The sequence below is a fragment of the Chiloscyllium punctatum genome, chromosome 2, assembly GCF_047496795.1.
Source record: "Chiloscyllium punctatum isolate Juve2018m chromosome 2, sChiPun1.3, whole genome shotgun sequence".
Classification (NCBI taxonomy): Eukaryota; Metazoa; Chordata; class Chondrichthyes; order Orectolobiformes; family Hemiscylliidae; genus Chiloscyllium; species Chiloscyllium punctatum.
Window position 1 is genome coordinate 48,821,038 of NC_092740.1, and position 20,118 is coordinate 48,841,155.

The 20,118-nt window shown below is 41.3% G+C and overlaps 1 protein-coding gene across 7 annotated transcripts in view; it reads right to left on the bottom strand.

Annotated features, from left to right (window-relative positions):
- The window catches only part of LOC140483795 (uncharacterized), a 175,727-nt gene that overhangs the window by 80,940 nt on the left and 74,669 nt on the right, over window positions 1-20,118 (bottom strand). For all 7 annotated transcript variants that reach the window (XM_072582394.1, XM_072582403.1, XM_072582422.1 and 4 more), the window contains 3 exons: window positions 11,050-11,126; window positions 8,522-8,604; window positions 1,785-2,001 (listed from right to left, as the gene is read on the bottom strand). In XM_072582394.1, coding sequence (XP_072438495.1) covers window positions 1,785-2,001; window positions 8,522-8,604; window positions 11,050-11,126 — 377 coding nt within the window. The remainder of the gene's footprint in view (window positions 1-1,784; window positions 2,002-8,521; window positions 8,605-11,049; window positions 11,127-20,118) is intronic.

A 20,118-nucleotide genomic window follows, 5' to 3' on the forward strand; every position in this document is an offset into this window, starting at 1 on the left:
ACCATCTTCAAATGTCAGGCCCAAAAATGGGCCTTACTTTAGACAATACATGCTAACAAATGTATTGTTAAATGAAGACAGGAAGTATTTAAATTAGCTGTCTCTTGTGACAAGAACCACAAGCCAGGTAGGACCAAGCTCCAGAACCAATTTTTTTGTTTCAACTTTGGCTTTGACGACACCCGGCACCCATCTCACATTCAGCAAAAAATAAATTTCTGCATTTTTGGCACTGAAATTGATATCTGATAATGTTGCTGTGCTTACACTTCTTGACCTGAGTGCATGCTTCTTTGCTGTTCATTTCACCTCCATTGACTGCATCTCACACAAACAGTTTGTGTTTCCAGATAACTTGCACCAATCAATATAGTGACAACACTGCCCACAATTCCTCATATTCCAAAAGCCACGTCACAACAAGGACACAGTAAAAGATATTTACTGAAAGTAGTCAAAGGAAACAAAACAAATCAGAACTGGTCGAAAGTAAATCGCACTGACAAAACATGAACTGAATGTACTTTGCTCTATGACACACACAATGGCTGAGATTAGGCAGGATGATCTTAGGGCTAAGAAAATCAAGTCATTCGCCCATTAGATACATGGCCTTGAGTAAACTGATTCCAATTTACTGTGGGGTGGGGGGGGGGGGGGGGGGGGAGGGGGAAGGGGAGGCACGGGAAGAGTCTCATACTTGCGTCACCCACTGGAGGCAAGATGCCAATAAAGTTCAATGAGCCACTCTGAGGCAGTTATCCTGGAAGCCACCAGGAATTAAGAATGAATCTTGGAATTAATGGGTTTTTGGATGGGTCCACTGTGTGTCACAGTCAGATTTATCTGTGTTGCGATGGGGATGTCCCTCTTTGACACTCAGTGCCTAATGGAGAGAGTCAGGATATGGTAACAGGTAGGTGGATTTGCTACTGGATGTTACCCCTCCTCCTTAAATGGCCTTACATTTGGCCCCTTCCTCCCTCCTGCCAACCTCCCCACCTGTCCTGCCTCAGATATATTCAGTTATGCTGAGAAGATTCCTGTTGAAGGTCTCCGAGTGTTATCGACAGTAAGAAAACAGTCAAAGTGCAGCTAAGAGGGCACCAGATCTTGCGGTTTGGATTTCCACTCTCCTACTATTTCAATGATGGGCTGATAAATATCCAACTGCATTTTTTAAAAAAAGTCATCGTGTTGACGTGAAGCGAAATTAGACTCCAAATCCTTCTCCTACCACTTTGGAGGGAGCTCCCATCATTGGATCGAAATTCTGCCCATTTTGTCAGGAAGGCAGCAAGGACAGCTGTGACATAAAAAGACCGGCAAGCTTTTCCAATTAAATCTTCCATTCAAAGCATCTCACACTTTCGCATTTTGATCAGTAATAATTTATGCACAAGATACATCTACTGGTCAAATTTACACTGCGGTGAAAATGGTGCCAGATTCATACTCCGAAGCTTTGTCGAATTATCCGACGGACTCAGGCAGGTAGTAGTGCCATAAATGGTGAAAACCCTTCAGGTTGTAAACAAATTGGATAAAGGGTCTGACAGCAACTGTTGAACTTAGTGAGGCTGAATCGCCATTTCCTTGTTGGCAGAGAAAATGTCAACCATTTCATTAAAAAAATGTGTACAGTTGATGAAGATGCTGATGTTGATATTACATCTGTACTGTACTATATACATAGCCCTCCGTTTAGGTGGAAAAGACTATCATGTTCCTGTGAACAGATGGAACTTTGTAATCTATTTCACAATTTCCTTCATCTTCATTACCTTTGGCAGTGTCTCCATGTACAAGTTTGACAGCTTCACTCGAGTGCTCCTGCATTAATAGATATAGCTGAGTTAGTTCTGTTGGCTGGTACCATTTGAGACCATCCTTTGAGAAAAGCATGCTGGTGGTGCCCTCTGCTGGACTAGTAGAAGATGCAATTTCACCCAAGGAGCTCCGAGTACTAGGTCTCCTTATCTTGGGACAGCTCATCATATCCTTTGGGCAAAAATGAACACAAATTAGAAACATATTTGAACACTATAAGCTGATCAATACCTAAAATGTTAAAACCTGCAAAGTAAGTCCAATAAAATATGGATCATGCCACTCAAATTGCTATAGTTCATTGGAGCAAATAATGTGCCCACACATTCTTTTTTTTTAAGATGTCATAGTGCAATTTGAGAACAGGATTTGCTAGCCATGCTATTGCTAATCAACCAATACTTATTAAAATAGATTAATGTGTCATGTAACGTTTACCACATTTTTAACACTATGTTTATTTCTTCATGGATTGTGGGTATCACTGGCCAGGCCAATATAAATTGCCTTCCATAAATTACCCTGAGAAGATGGGAGGCAAATTGCTTTCTTGAACTGCTGAAGCCCTTGAGGTATAGCTACACTTAAGATAAGGAAGTTTATAATGGCAGCAAAAGAAAGGCAGTATATTTCCAAGTTATGATAGTGCATGGTTTGGAGAAAAAATTGTAGGTGGTGGCATCCGCATGCAAAGCTACCGTTGTCCTACTAAGTGGTAGAGATCATGAGTTTCTAGGGCTTTGGTAAAGAATGTTGGTGATTTACTACAGTGCATCGTGTAGATAATGCATGCTGCTGCTGATGCGTTACTGGTGAATTTTGATGATAATGGGTACAGTACCAATCACGCAATCTGCTTTGCTCTGGATGGTGTTGAGCTTTTGAGCATTCTTGGAGCTGCACTCATTCAGGGCAGTGGACAATATTCAATCATACTCCTGATTTCTGCCTTGTAGATGATACAGGAGCTGAGTTAATTAGTGCAGAATTTCTAGCCTCTAACCTGCTAGTATAGCCACAACATCTATACAGTTGGTCAGTTCAGTTTCTATGTGATGATAACCCCCAGGATAGTGATAGTGAAGGATTCAGAGATGTTAATACCATTGAACATTTAGAGCAGCCAGTTAGATTCTCTCTCATTGGAAATGGCCATTATTTGCAATTGCGTGGCTTTTGTGATGACACAATAACTTTGAGAGGTGTACTTTGTCCTGGTTTCTTTACGAAGAGAGGTTGAGACAGAGGTAGTGAGCAGTCTGTTCCAAACCAATCAAGTAAGCAGTTTGAGAGGCTTTGGATTTTATTTTTAATGTCAGAACAATAGATGCAGCCTGAATGGGTGGGGTTAAGCTCCCACAGAATCTGGATTTTAGTTTAACTTTAAGTAGCTGTTGGGAGTTAGGAATCTGCTGCACATCTTTCCCTGCCACAGCAAAATGCTTGAGTTCTTTCTTGACGTTCTTTCCTCCTAGGCTGGAGAATTACATGTGAGTGATGTTATTCCAATTCTTCTTTTGTTTGTATTTTAACCACTGTGTAAGAATAAGGTGTGTCTTGCTTCAGGCCTGGTAGGTTGACCAAATTGCATTTAAAAATAAACAAAGTTGGGGTCTAAAAGTTGGGGTTGCACACATGTTATTTGCCACTTCTCAACCAAGCCTGGATACTGCTCAGGTTTTGCTGCATTTGGACAGGGAAGGCTTCAGTGTCTGAGCAGTTGCAAAAAGTGCTGAACATTGCACAATCATGGGTGAACATCTGACCTTATGATAAAGCAAACATTAATGATGAAGCAGCTAAAAATGGTTAGGTATGGGATATTACTCTGAGACATTCCTGCAGTGATGTCCTGAGAGGACTGACCTCTGACAAGAACCATCTTCCTTTGTGCATGACTCCAACCAGTGGATGGTTTTCCCTGATGCCCAATTATTGTTTTTTGTTGATGCTCCTTGATTCCACAATTGGCCAAATGATGCTTTGATGTCAAGGACTGTACAAAGATGATCAAGTACTGTACATCTGAAACACTACCTCCCTACTTTTATGTTCAATTGGCTTTACGATATATAAAATTCTATAAGCTTGACTAATTCTTGCTGCACATGCACATAAACTTTTTGTAACTCATTAACTTAGACATTCAGATCCATTTGCAACCCAGAGCTCTGGGATTTCTCACCACTTAGATAATATGCTTCCTTTTTATTCTTCCTACCAAGATGGATAATTCGTCACGTAACCATTATACTCCATTTGCCGCATCTTTGTTCATTCACTTAACCTGTATGCTTTTGTTTTAGCCTTTGCATGTCTTCTTCACAACTCACTTTCCTATCTTTCTTTGCACCATCAATAAATTTGGCAACAATACTTTTCATCCCTGCATCTAAGTAATTTATAGCAACAATTAAAAGTGGATGTCCCAGTACCGAACTCTGTGGCACACCACTCTTTACATCCTGCCAATCTGGAAATGATCAAATTATGCCACTCTGCTTTCTGTTGGCCGGTGAATCTTTATCACACCAATGTGCTATCCCCTGCGCATTCAGGTCTTATTTTCCACAATAGCCTCTGATAAAGCATCTTATCAAATGCTTTCTGGAAATCTATATACAGTACATCCACTGATTCCCCTTTATCCACAGCACGTGTTACCTCCTCAAAGAATTCCAACAGATTGGACACCATTGCAAAATTACTTTGACCCTGCCTGATTATCATGAATTTATCCTGCTATCATTTCTTTCAGAGTAACTTTGAACATTTTCCCACGACAGATGTTGAGTTACTTATCCTGTAGTTTCCTACTTTCTGTCTCCCTCCCTTTTTTTTTAAACAGAGGAGTTATATTTGCTCTATTCCTCTTAATGCGATTGTCTGCAAATCGGGGGAGCTTGGAAAATTAAACCAAAATTATCAACTATCTAACCAGTCACTTCTTTAACAGCCTGGGATGAAGCCCATCAGAACCCAGCCACTTGTTCGCCCATAGCTCCAACAATTTAGTGAATAATTCTCTGGTGATTATCTCTCTGCCTCAATGAATTGGATTGTAGGTCATCCCCTTCACTTACTATTCAGCTACTGATACTTTACTCACACTGTCTGACACTTCTGATCACCCGCAGAGACTTATTATTTAGCGAATCAATACTCCACTCACACCATTTATGTGATCTTTTGATCTCTCTGCCTGTTGACCTCTTTGTCTATAAATTCTGTGCCTGTATGCTTTTTTCCACTTCATCTGGCAACAGGACAGCGCTCAGAAAGCTTGTGATTTCAAATAACCTGGCATCATATGACTTCTGACCCTGCAGTCCTTGGCATTGCAGTTGCTAGCTTTTAGCCAATTTGCTTCATCCCCTGTGGTAGTAAGAAATGGTGGAATACACTGGATACTGCAAATATATTGATCCTTGACAACATACTGGCAGTGGAGGGTCAAGAGTGTGGTGCTGGAAAAGCACAGCAGGTCAGATAGTTTCCAAGGAGCAGGAGAATCAATGTTTTAGGCAGAAGTCCTTCATCAGAAATCTGGCAGTGGTAATGAAGGTTCCTGCTCCAGGATTGGCCGCACTCCAAGCAAACCTAGTCCAGCACAATGTCAATGTGAACACACCCCTAGCCAGCAGTGACCTGTAACATATTTGGATTTTACATTCAATTGGAGGTAGAGAGTCTGATACTTTTATTTTACAAATGTAAATAAGGAGAATTATGAGGGCGTAAAAGCAAAGCTGGTAGAGTGATCTGGCAAATTATCTGAAAGATCAATACAGATATTGGCAGATATTTAAGGGGATATTTCAGAATACACAGAGTAGATACATGAAAACAATGAAGAAAAATGTTAGCAGATGGACCTACCAGCTGTCATTGACTAAAAATGTTACAGATCCTATCAGGCTAAAAAGAAACGTCCAAAGACAAGTGGCAGGTCAGATGGTTTGACAGAATATAAAAAATAGCAAAGAAAAAAGTGAGGTGAATTGGCCATGCTAAACTTTCCATAGTGATCAGGGATGTGTGTGTTAGGTGCATTAGTCAGGGGAAATGTAGAGTAATAGGGCAGGGGAATGGGTCTGGGTAGGATACTGAGAGTTGGTATGGTCTTGTTGGGCCAAATGGCCTGTTTCCACATTGTAGGGATTCTATAATACAATAGAAAAAATGAGGGAATTACAGTATAAAAGAAATCGAGCCTTTCCTATTCATGTACATATCCAAACGTCTTTAAAATGTTGTAAGTGTACCTGCATCCACCACTTCCTCTGGCAGTTCATTCCACACACAAACCATTGTGTAAAAATGCTGCTCCAATGTCCTTTTTCCTCTCACCTTCAAAATATGCCCCCAAGTTTTGAACTCCCCCACCTTAGAGTAAAGACCCTTGCTATTCACCTCTTCTATGCCCCTCATGATTTTATAAACCTCGATAAGGTCACCCCTCAGCCTCCTATGCTCCATTGAAAATTGTCCCAGCCTATCCAGTCTATTTTTATAACTCAAACATTCCATTCCTGGCAACATCCTGGTGAATCTTTTCTGAATCCTCTCCAGTTTAATATTATCCTTTCTGTATCTCTGACAGAGATAGCTGTTGAAAATATAAAGGTATTAGTGGTAATTTTTTAGGACTCACTAGAGCCAAGAAAGATCCCAGAGGACTGGAAAATGACAAATGTAACATCCCTGTTTAAGAAGGGATGGAGGCAGAAGACAGGAAACCATAAGTCGGTTCACCTGACCTCGGTCGTTGGTAAGATTTTCGAGACCATTATTAAGGTTGAGATTGCAGAGTACTTGGAAGTACATGGTAAAACAGGGTGGAGTCAGCACAGCTTCAACAGGGAAGGTCATGCCTGACACATCTAATAAGAACTCCTTGGATTAGTAGATTCGAGGAGTCATAGTGATATACAGCATGGAAACAGACCCTTCAGTCCAACCCGTCCATGTTGACCAGATATCCCAACCCAATCTCATCTACCTGCCAGCACCCTGCCTATATCCCTCCAAACCCTTCCTATTCATATACCCATTCAAATGCCTCTTAAAACAAATAAGTTAGACAAACGAGATCCAGTCGCTGTGATTTATTTGGAATTTTTTAAGAGGTCTTTGACAAAATGCTGCACAGGAGGTTGCTAAATAAGATATGAGCCCATTATGGTCAGAGCAAGGTACTGACATGGACAAAGGATTGGCTGACTGGCAGAAAGCAGAGAGTGAATAAAAATGAATTATTTTCAGGATGGCAACCAGTGACTAGTGGGGTTCTACAGGGGTCAGTGTTGGGACACAACTATTCACATTATACATTAAATATTCGAACGAGTGCACTGAGGGGTTTGTTGCTAAGTTTGCAGATCATACAGGATAGGTAGAGATACAGGTAGCATTGAGGAGGCAGGGAGGCTGCAGAAGGACTTGGACAGGCAAGGGGAAAGGGCACAGAAGTGACAGATTACACACAACGTGGGAAAGTGTGAGGGTATGCAATTTGCTGGAAGAATACAGACGTACACTATTTTCTTAATCAGGAAAGGCTTCAGAAATTTGAAGCACAAAAGGAATTTGAAGTCCCAAACCAGAATTCTCTTCAGGTTAACATGCAGTTTCGGCTGGCGGTTGGAAAGTCAATTGCAATGTTAACATTCATTTCAAGAGGGCTAGGATACAAGAGCAGAGATGTACTGCTGAAGCTGTGTAAGACTCTGGTCAGAACACATTTGGAATATTGTGAGCATTTTTAGACCCCATACCTAAGGAAGGAAATGCTGGCATCGGAGAGGGTCCAGAGGAGGTTTACAAGAATGATCCCAGGGATGAAGGGTTTGTCATATGAGGAGTAGTTGAGGACTCTGGGTCTGTACTTGATGGGAGTTTAGAAGGATGAGGGAGCTGTCTGAATCAAACTTACAGAATACTAAGAGGCCTGGATACAGTGGATGTGATGATGATGTTTCCAACAGTAGGAAAGACTAGGACTCAAAGGCACAGTGTCAGAAAGAAGGGACCACCCTTTAAAACTGAGCTGAGGAGCAACTTCTTCAGCCAGAGGGTAGTTAATAGAATAGAAACCCAACAGTGTGGAAACAGGACATTTTGCCCATCTGATCACACCAATCCTCTGAACAGCATCCCACCAACACCCATCCCCCCTACCCTATACTTACCATGGCTAACCCAACCTAGCCTGCACATCCCTGAACACTACAGGCAATTCAGCATGGTCAATCTACCTAACCTGTACATCTTTGGACGGTGGGAAGAAACCAGAGCACCCAGAGGAAACTCACACAGATACAGGGGGAAGGTGCAAACTCCACACAGACAGTCACCCAAAGGTGGAATGGAACCCAGGTCCCTGCAGAACTAACACTGAGCAACCATGCCGCCCTTAATCTGTGGAACACATTGCTGCAGAAGGCTGTGGAAGCTAAGTCATTGAATGTATTTAAGACAGAGATAGATATGCTCTTGATTGGTAAGGAGATCAAGGATTACAAGGAGAATGGGATTGAGAAACAAATCTCCCATGGTATAATGGTGGAGCAGACTCGATGAGCAGAATGGTCTAATTCTGCTCCTATATCTTATGGCCAACGTAACACTTAAATACAATTTCATTATCAACAACAAACTGAATTTTAAACTATAACAGTTACATTTTTACCTCTATATCAATAAAGGAACCTCTCAGCTTTGTGTCTGTACTCTTGACAAAAGACTTCATGGCATCCAAAATAGATCGATAGCCTGGATTGATCAGATAGAAAACAACAAGTCAGCAAACAGAATTAGTAAGGTATTTCCTGCATATTTGATTATCGTGTTTTTGTTTCAATTTAATACAAGGGTAAGAACATTACTCATAAGTTAAAATTAAAAAGTCAACTTGATCCAAACCTAAAAGTGGCATTTCTGTCTGCACCTTTTTATTTTTCCACTGATAACTAACATTTCACCTGTTGCCGTCTTTTTTGAGTCAAAATCATTCATCCTTCATTGTTTGATTCAAGCCACCTGGATGATCTGCAGTGCAGCCACTAAGTATTCAGCTTTGCAATTATTAAGAGGTCTTCATTCATTTCTTTTTGGCAGTAACAACAGCAGCTTTCATTTAATGGCCAAATGAATTATAATGTCTCAAAGCACTTCACATGAGCAATAACTTAAGAAATAGTAACAACAATAGACTAAATAGTCCACCCATGGTGCTGTGCTATTTGATATGATCATCGTTATCAGGCTTCAACTCCTTTTCCTCCGTACGTTTTAGTCTATTTGACATCAAGACTGCATTTAACTATATGAGTTGGAGTCATATCTGGCACAAAGTTAGAAGGTTGCCAGATGTTAGAGATCATTCATCTCAACTCTAAGACGTCACTTCAGGAGTTCTTCAGGGTAGCCCAACATCTCCATCTGCTGCAACAATGACCCTCCTTCCATCATAAGGTCAGAAGTGGGGAGGTTTGTAGATCATTGCACAACCGTTCAGCACCATTTACAATTTCCCAGATGCTGGAGCTGTCTGCATCCATTTGCAGCAAGACCTTGACAAAATCCAGTTCTGAGCTGACAACTGGCGAGTAAATTCCGGGCAATTACTATCTCCAACAAAAGAGAATTTAACATTACCACTTGACATTACTGCCATTGCTATCATTGACTCCCCCACTCTGAACATCCTGGGAGCCATAATTGACCAGAAAATGAATTGGATTAGTTATCAAAATACTATGGCTATAAGAGCAGGTCAGAGGCTGGGAATTCTGCTACGAATAACCCATCTCCTGACTCTGTCCACTGTCCATAAGGCACAAATCAGTCCACTTACCTGAGTGAGTGCAGCTCCCAAGCAGCTCCCTTGATTGGCACAAGATCAACAAAATATTCGTTCCTTCCACCTCCAGAGGCAGTAGCAGCAATGTGCACCATTTTCAAGATTCACTGCAACAATTCACCTTCGAAGCACCTTACAAACCCACACCCACTGCCAGCAAAAGGATAAGGGCAGCAGACAGCCGAGAACACCACATCCTGCAAGTTCCCCTCCAAGCCACTCATTATCCTGGCTTGGAAATATGTCATCATTTCTTCAATGTCTTTGGCTCAAAATCTTGGCACACCCTCTCTAATAGCACTGTGGAACTAAGTATCCTAAATGGACTGTAATAGTTCAAAAAGACAGCTCACCTCTATCATAACAAGGGCAACTAGGAATAGGCAATCAGTAAAGCAACATTCCACAAATACATTAAAACAACTTGTCAATCGATCTTCAATTCCCCAACCAGCTAACTCTTCCCGCATACCAATTCAATTGACTGTTTAATTTTAAGGATCTTGTTTCTGATTGGCTCTGTTCTTTTCAAAGTTATATCAGTATTATTCTGAGACCTGCAAACTTACCTCATGAGCATTTTCTAACTCCTGCTATTTTTAATCTTCACCCATACCAATCCCAGTAATACTCTGAGCCAAAGTCTGGTGTGAATGGGAAGCAGACAGGAAGCTCTCTACTGGTTGGAGTCATATGTCGTACAAAGGAAGATGGTCTTGGTTGCTGGAGCTCAATTTCTCAGTCCCAGAACTGCAAAAATTCCTCAGGGTGGAGACCCAAATATCGGTAGTTGCTTCTTAAATGACCTTTGCTTCATCAAAAGGTCAGTTGGCTCTCTGGTAATTGTATAATGTTCAGCACAATTCCCAATTCGTCAGATACTGATATACCTCAAGAGTGGATAACATTCAATGAATAAGTAACATTCATATCACACAAGTGCCAGGCAATGACTAGCTCAAACAGTAGAGAGTCAAACCTATCTGCATGACACTCATGGTATTACCAACGCTGAATCCTTTCATTAACTATCTTGAGAGTTTACCACTGACCAGGAACTAAACTGGACCAGCGGATTAAATTCCACTGGAGGAAAAATGCTGGGAATTCTGTGGCACAGAATTCACCTCCCAATTCTCCAAAGCCTGTCCACCTACAAGCAGGACTATGATCAAATACCAGCAGAGATAGTAGATATGGACAAGGCCATCATGCATCAAAAAGCCTTTGAGGTAAAGCATTCAATAATGAATAAAAAAGGACAGAGAGATGAATCGATCTCTTGTAATTCTCTGAAACTCTTTCAAGATGTCACATAATTGTCTAAATTATTGCTAATTGATAAAACTACAAACCTGTACATCTGCAGACATTGCCATCAAAGTTATCCTCCACGTCCTGAAAGCTAGGACTTGGTTTGTTTTTCAGAAGCCTGTGGAAGAAGGAATTGACAGGTCACAGATGTCAAAAACTCAGATCTAAAATCAAAGGATCAATTCATATTTGCATTTTTATTCAATGCTTGCCTTCATTAATCCAGAGTCTTGCTGGAGTTTGATTCCCAAACTGCCAGTAGTTTTATGTAAATTAACCCAATTTGCTTCAAGAATGAATCAATAAGTGTTCGTATGCTGGAAGAACGTATATGACCATTATATATTTGGGCTTCCTAGTATTGTCATCTGAATGTAACCATGGAGTTTCTATTAAGGCCTAGTGAGTTCAGCTATTAATAGGGCTAGGATTAGTACAAGCAATGAATAAAACAAGCTGCATTACAGGCTAATTTGCTGCCATCACAACTGTAGAGGATTTACCTATCACTAACGCAATCACTGCGCCGGTAACGTCATTGCTAGCAACAGCACAGCTAACTCTTACTTAAATCAATTCAATTCAAATCTTAGGATTGTAATGTTCACATTGCTCATAACCAATACTCAGGTGACCTACGTGTTAGTTCCCTGGCCAATTTGCTCCTAACCTTTCACTGCCTCCCTCCCACTCCCGCCCTGCTTTTCGTATTTTCCTTTATTTCATGGAGTCAGAAGTCAACATGTACGTGCACATCAATCCCTCCAAGCAGCTGCACATCGTTGAGAGAATACCATCCCCAGGATGTTGACAGGCAAATAGAGTGAGTTTAACAGCCCACTGCCATTCATGGCTGAATGTGGCAGGACACCAGTGCTGGACCTGATCCATTGATCCTGCACACATAAGTGAATCAGATATGTTTTTATGGCAATTGACAATGGTTACACGGTCACCATTTCATTAGCTTTTATTTCCACCAACTGGCACGCTGGGAACTGTAATTATCAAAAGCATTTGTCTGTCTCCCTGGATTATTAGTCTAGTGATGACAACACCATGCCACCACTCCCCCTAAGATGGACCTGATGTATCTTCTTTGGTTCCTTATCCTAAACAACACAAGACTAGGTGGGAAGGCAAGTGGTGAAGCTGGCACAAAGAATTGCTAAAGCGATACAGACAGGTTAAAGAAGTGAGCAAAAACTTGGCAAATAGAAAACTATGAGGTTATGCGCTTTGGCCAGGAGAACAGAGGAGGTGAATATTACTTAATTGGAGAAAAACTGCAGAAAGCTACTGGACAAAGGGATTTAGGAGTCCTCGTGGATAAATCTCAAAAAGCTAGCATTCAAGTTCTGTGGAAAATAGGGAAGGCGAATGAGTATTGGTCTTAATTTCAAAGGGAGCAGTGTATAAAAATAGGGAAGTCTTGTTAAAACTATATAAGCAACTCATTAGACCAGTACCGGAATACAGTGAACAGTTTTAGGTCTCTTACCTAAGACATAGTGACATTGCAAGCAGTTCAGAGAAGGTTCACTCGGCTGACCCTGGGTACGAATGGATTATTTCATGAGGGGACGTGACAGATTCGATGCAGATTTTGGCTCCAACTCCACTGACCAATCACACCTGATAATCAAGAATCTATCTCCCTCTATTACCGCTAATCATACCGCTATTATGACCAAGGCTGAAGGAATGCTTCGTCACTTAAGCTGCACTATTCCTTAGATCACAAGATAAAATTAAAATATTTTTCCCAGTTACCAAACATGACCAATAAAATACTTATCTACATCAGGTGTTAAACAAAAAGATTCATCAACCAGGTTTCTTAATGTACACAATTATCAGCTTATTATCAAAACAAAATGTATTCAATGAAGATTTAGATTAGATTCCCCACAGTATGGAAACAGGCCCTTCGGCACAACAAGTTCATACCAACCCTCCAGAGGGTAGCCCACTTAGACCCATTCTCCTATTCTATTATTACCCCTGACTAATACACCTAATACTATGGGCAATTTAGCATGGCCAATTCACCTGACCTGCACATCTTTGGACTGTGGGAGGAAACCCATGCTGACATGGGGAGTATGTGCAAACTTAACATAGTCACCTGAGGCAGGAATCGAACCCGGGTCCCTGGCAGTGTGAAGCAGCAGTGTTAACCACTAAGCCACTGTGCCACCTTATTTAAAACTTGGTTAACATACACAATCATATAGAAATAAAAATGCTTATTTCCAAAGCGTACATGTAAACACACACACATATTCTTCAGGTAAAGAAAAATAACATTCTCTGACTTTTTGATGAACAGAACAATTGGCCATTACATAATTCTGAAAGACAGAAGGAATAAAGCTTTAAATGTCCCCGAATTCTGACATGTGTGATCAAGTCATTAACCATGCACAGTTTTCTCTGAAGTCTTACAGATACAGATTGCTCAGGAAATAAGTCTTGACTTTTTTTCAATCACTGTTCCAACAGAACAAACACTTTGAACTCAACAAGGGAGTTTTCTTTTCAGAAATGAGAGGGAGTTCAGATGAGCTGTTTGGTCTTAGCAGGCTTCCCTCCAGATAAAATAAACATCTCGACAGACCATCTTGCAAAATGTCCAGATTACAGAGGAGGAAGTGCTGGATCTCTTGAAACAGTTAAAGGTGGATAAATCCCCAGGACCTGATCAGGTGTACCCGAGAACTCTGTGGGAAGCTAGAGAAGTGATTGCTGGGTCTCTTGCTGAGATATTTGTATCATCGATAGTCACAGGTGAGGTGCCGGAAGACTGAAGGTTGGCAAACGTGGTGCCACTGTTTAAGAAGGGTGGTAAGGACAAGCCAGGGAACTATAGATCAGTGAGCTGACCTCGGTGGTGGGCAAGCTGTTGGAGGGAATCCTGAGGGACAGGATGTACATGTATTTGGAAAGGCAAGGGATAGTCAACATGGCTTTGTGCGTGGGAAATCATGTCTCACATGAAGTAACAAAGAAGATTGATGAGGGCAGAGCAGTAGATGTGATCTATATGGCCTTCAGTAAGGCGTTCAACAAGGTTTTCCATGGGAGACTGATTAGCAAGGTTAGATCTCATGGAATACAGGGAGAACTGGCCATTTGGATACAGAACTGGCTCAAAGGTAGAAGACCGAGAGTGGTGGTGGTGGAGGGTTGTTTTTCAGACTGGAGGCCTGTGACCAGTGGAGTGCCGCAAGGATTGGTGCTGGGCCCTCTACTTTTTGTCATTTACATAAATGATTTGGATGCGAGCATAAGAGGTACAGTTAGTAAGTTTGCAGATGACACCAAAATTGGAGGTGTAGTAGACAGCGAAGAGGGTTACCTCAGATTACAACAGGATCTTGACCAGATGGGCCAATGGGCTGAGAAGTGGCAGATGGAGTTTCATTCAGATAAATGCGAGGGGCTGCATTTTGGGAAAGCAAACCTTAGCAGGACTTATACACTTAATGGTAAGGTCCTAGGGAGTGTTGCTGAACAAAGAGACCTTGGATTGCAGGTTCATAGCTCCTTGAAAGTGGAGTCGCAGGTAGATAGGATAGTGAAGGTGGTGTTTGATATGCTTTCCTTTATTGGTCAGAGTTTTGAGTACAGGAGTTGGGAGGTCATGTTGCAGTTGTACAGGACATTGGTTAGGCCACTGTTGGAATATTGCATGCAATTCTGGTCTCCTTCCTATTGGAAAGATGTCGTGAAACGTGAAAGGGTTCAGAAAAGATATACAAGGATGCTGCCAGGGTTGGAGGATTTGAGCTACAGGGAGAGGTTGAACAGGCTGGGGCTGTTTTCCCTGGAGCGTCGGAGGCTGAGGGGTGACCTTATAGAGGTTTACATAATTATGAGGGGCATGGATAGGATAAATAGGCAAAGTCTTTTCCCTGGGGTCGGGAGTCCAGAACTAGAGGGCATAGGTTCAGGTTGAGAGGGGAAAGATATAAAAGAGACCTAAGGGGCAACCTTTTCACACAGAGGGTGGTACGTGTATGGAATGAACTGCCAGAGGATGTGGTGGAGGCTGGTACAATTGCAACATTTAAGAGGCATTTGGATGGGTATATGAATAGGAAGGGTTTGGAGGGATATGGGCCGGGTGCTGGCAGGTGGGACTAGATTGGGTTGGGATATCTGGTCTGCATGGACGGGTTGGACCAAAGGGTTTGTTTCTGTGCTGTATATGTCTATGACTCTATGACCAGGTCAGCTCACCCCCAGCATATGTCTGCCACAAAGTATCACCAGTCACATGATTTCCAGGAAATATTGTTCAAAAAAAAACTCTAATGTCCACAGTAAACTTGCAATTATCTTTTTTCAAAGGCCATTCCATTTATTTTCCCAAAACTTGAAATAAATCAATTTTCCACAATCCTTCAAAACTTGAGTTCTCCAAGCAATATTAAATATAAAGCATCTTTATAACACTGCATCAAAGTATTCAATATCCCGCCTCCACCATTCTCAGGGGAAGAGAATTCCAAATATTCACAACACACTGAGTAACTAAATTCCTCTTGACCTAAGTCTTAAATAGGAGACCCCTGATATAAAGCAGTGTCCCCAGTTTTAGTCTCCCCCACACGAATAAACATTCTTTCAACATCCAACATGTCAAGTCCCTCAAGATCACAAATGCTTCAATAAGTTCACCTCTTTATTCTTAACTTTGATACAGGCCCAGCTTTTCCAACATTTTCTCATGTAATAACACCACTATCATCCCCATTTCAGTTAATGAGTGAACTTTCTCTGACCTGTCTCTAACACATTTACAAACTTTCTTAAATAAGGAGACACAGTACTCCAGATTTGACCCCACCAATTTTCTATATAGTTTTGCAGTAGCAAAGCTTCCCTACTTCTTTATTCACTTCTCCTTGCAAGAAACAACAACATTCCATTTGCCTTCCTAGTTACTTGCTGTATGGTTAAGATAACCTTTTGTGATTCATGTACAAGGACATCCAGGGTCCTGTTGCTCAGAGTGCTGCAATTACTATCCATTTAAGCAGTATATTGCCTTTCTATTCCATCTGTCAAGGTGAACAAGTTTATATTTTCCCACATTATACTCCATCTTGAAATCTTTTGTCCATTCACTTAACCTATCTATATCCTTCAGCAGACACAAGATTCCTCTTCACAATTCACTTTTCTACCTATCTTAGTGTCATCAGCCATTTTAACAACATGCATTTATTCCCTTCATCAAATCATTGATATAAGTTTTAAATAGTTGAGGCCCAAACATTTAGCCTTGTTGCATTCCACTCGTCACACCCTGCCAATATGGAAATGGACCATTTGTACCAATACCCTGCTTTCTATTTAGCAATGCAGTTCTCTATCCATTCTGGTGAAACTTAGCAGCACCTATGGAGGGAGAAACAGAATTAATGGTTCGTGTCTGATATGACTTCCTCAGAAAAACTACAAATCACTAGGATGAGCTATCCTGTGAGGCACTGGCAACCCTGATCAGATCTCGATGAGAATTGTGCAAACACATGAATGGGCCTAAGGCCAGCACATTCAATCCTTAAAAGTGCATAAGGCTACCCTCAGGTTATTCTGGGAATGTGAAGCTATTTCAAATACTTGAACACAAATAAAGCTCGCAGTTTCACGCTGTTATTATGAAGTAGCAATGTGAGTAGTGTTCAACACTAACAGGATGCTGCTGTGAAGCCAAAAGGACATTCTGCCTATTACACATAGCATGATGTATGTTAGGGAGAACAGGATTTCAATCCTGCAACAAGGAAGATGCGACAATATAATTCAAAGTCATTCGAGTATATGGTTTGGAGGAGGACTCACAACATTTCAGTTTGTTCCAGGAGAGAAGAGGAAACAGAAGGGAGATCCTTTTCAGATATTCAAGATCCTAAATGTCATGCTTTGGAGATGCCGGTGTTGGACTGGGGTGTACAAAGTCAAAAATCACACAACACCAGGTTATAGTCCAACAGGTTTAATTGGAAGCACACTAGCTTTTGGAGTGATGCTCCTTCATCACCTGATGGGGTAAATTGGCAAGGTCTTTTCCTTGGGGTAGTTGCATCCAAAACTAAAGGGCATAGGTTTAGGGTGAGAGAGGAAATATTTAAAAGGGGTCTAAAAGGCAACGTTTTCATGCAGAGGGTGGTACGTGTATGAAATGAGGAAGTGGTGGAGGTTGGTACAATTGTAACATTTAAAAGGCATCTGAAAGCGTATATGAATAGGAAGGGTTTATATGGATATGGGCCAAATGTTAGCAAATTTAGGATATCTGGTCAGCATGGAGGATTTGGACCGAAGGGTCTGTTTCTGTGCTGTATATCTCTATGACTCTCTGATTTTCCCCTACTGATTCCAGTCCCACTCTCTTCACTTACGCACATGATATATAAAACACACGTTTAGAAACATGAACTCTACCTTGTTTTGCTGCTGACATTAATTATGCTAACAAGACCTGATTCTGGTTCATCGCACACCTCACTCGGACATGAATTCATTGGTCCATATTTCAGTGGAGTCTAAACTTAGCAGTGTCAAGATATGCTGCTCCATACTTGTTAAAATTAACAAGCAGATAATATATATTCATTGAAGTTTTATATTTTGTAGGCTCAGAGGTACATTATTGGGCTGAATCCTCCCATATTTTGGCTATGAAATGTTTGGAGAGTTTCGTAATAGTTTTGCAGCTTTCTTGTTGAATCATGCAGTCTCCGAGGTGGTACTGCTGACCAATGCCAGCTCATTCCAGCATTAGCACCATGGGATCAATAAGGTGGACATGGTCAAGGAGGAGAGATCCCATCTGGAGTGAGACACAGCGTGATGAGTATATAGTTTGGGGAAGTTGGAGACAACGTGGGAAGACAATGCAGATAGGAACAAGGTGCTTTCTGATTTCTATTTTTGGCTCACAGTTTGTCAAGTATTTTTCCTTAAAGAAATTATAAATTTAAGCCTAGAATCTGGGGCCCAGCACAAAAGAATGTCATCATAGGAAAACCATAAGCTCACTGGTTGGTGACAGCTACTAATCTGACTATATTTATACATACTTTCTGATTGAAAGTACAGAAGGGAAATATTTATAGGCCACAAACTAAGTGACCCAGATGAAACTTTTAAAAATCAAATAGAGAACAAATTAATAAAAATAGACAGGCATGACCAGGCAATGTGTTGCAATTGCAGGATGTGGGATCTGGTGGATGCCATTGTGGTTCATTATGACCACATTTGCAGCAAGTATTGGTTGCTTGAGGAACTCTAGCTTAAAGTTGATAAGCTGGAGCCTGAGCTACGAACCCTGCGACAAGTCAGGGAGGGGAAAGAATTATCTGGACATTGTGTTTCAGGAGGCACTCACACCACTTGGGTTAACTACCTCAGATTTGATCAGTGGACAGGAGAGTGTGACTACCAGTGAGGCAGGTAGAAAAATCCAGGAGGTAGTGCTGAAGGAGCCTCAATCCTTGACCTTTTTCTAACAGGTTTGAAATTCTTATTCCTTGTGTGGATGAGAATAAGGCCTGTATGGAGGATGAACCAACTGACCAAAGCATCATAGTACAGGAGAAAGGAGAAATATAATTTGTAATCAGGGCTAATATAGGCAGGGGAATTGACATTGTTCCCTGTGGCCAGGATCAAGAGTCCTAAAAGCTGTATTGCCTACGTGGTGCCCAGGTTCAGGAAATCTCATCTGGGTTACAGAGGAACTTGGTGGGGGAGAACAGAAAGATCCAATTGTCATGATCACACAGGTACCAACAATATAGTAGAAAAGTGGAAACAGATTCTGCTGAGGGAATATGAACAGCTTGGGGTTAGAAAATAGAACCAAAAAGATAATAAAAACTGAAAGAACTGCAGGTGCTGCAAGTCAGAAACAAAAGAAATTGTTGGAAAAGCTCAGCAGGTCTGGCAGCATCTACAGAGAGAGATCAAAGTTGATGTTTCAGGTCCAGTGACCCTTCCTCAGGACTGGATAATAAAAAAAAGCAAATAAGATAAAAAGATAATAAACTCTGGATTACTGCCTGAACCATGAGCTAATTGGCACAGAGTCAACAAGATTAAAGAGGTATTCGCATGGCTCAAAGACTGGTGTGAGAAAAATAGATTTGAACACACAGGACATTGGCACGAGTACTGGGGAAGGAGAGTGCTGTTCCAAAGGGATGGGCTCCACTTGAATCATGCTGGGACCAGAGTCCTGGTGAATCATAAAACTGGGGTTGTGGCTATGGCTTTGAACTAAATAGTAGGGGGTAAATTCAGCTGCATAGTAAAAAATGGAAAAAGTCAAATTTCGGGTGGGGCAGGGGGAGGCTCAACAGAAGTTACTAAAATTTCCACAACAAATAATAGGGCAGAGAGTATAGAAAGGGTAATGAATCTAACTTCAAGCACAGCAGATAAGGGGAAAAATATGAGAAGGGGGAAAATCAACACAGGACTGAAGGCGTGGTAGTTAAATGCATACAATATCAGAAACAAGGTTAAAATGAGATTGTACCTGCGCTGCAATGTTGTGGGTATCAAAAAGGTGGCTGCAAGGGCATCAGGGTTGGAACAAAATATCCATGGAATCACATCCTATTGAAAGGACAGACGGATGGATACAGGGGATGGGGTCTCCTTGTTAGTAACAAACAAAATTAAATCAATAGCAAGAAGTGATATAGAACTGGAGGGTATAGAATCTGTGTGGGTAGAGTTGAGGGACTGCAAAGGGAAAAAGACCCCGATAAGATTTGTATCAGGAGATAGAAAAGACATCTAAGAAAGGCACTATTACAACAATCATGGGGCCTTCAATGGGCAGGTGAACTGGGACAATCAGGTTGATACAAAAAGGAATGTGTGGAATGTCTACGAGACTTTTTTGGGAACAGCTTGTGGTAGAGCTCACTGAGGAACAAGCAATTCTGGATTTGGTGATGTGCAGCGAAACAGACTTGATTAGGGAGCTGAAGGTGAGGAATCTCTATGGGGCAGTGACCATATGCAGTGGAATTCACCTAGCTGTTTGAGGGGGAGAAACCAAAATGAGATGTAACAGTATT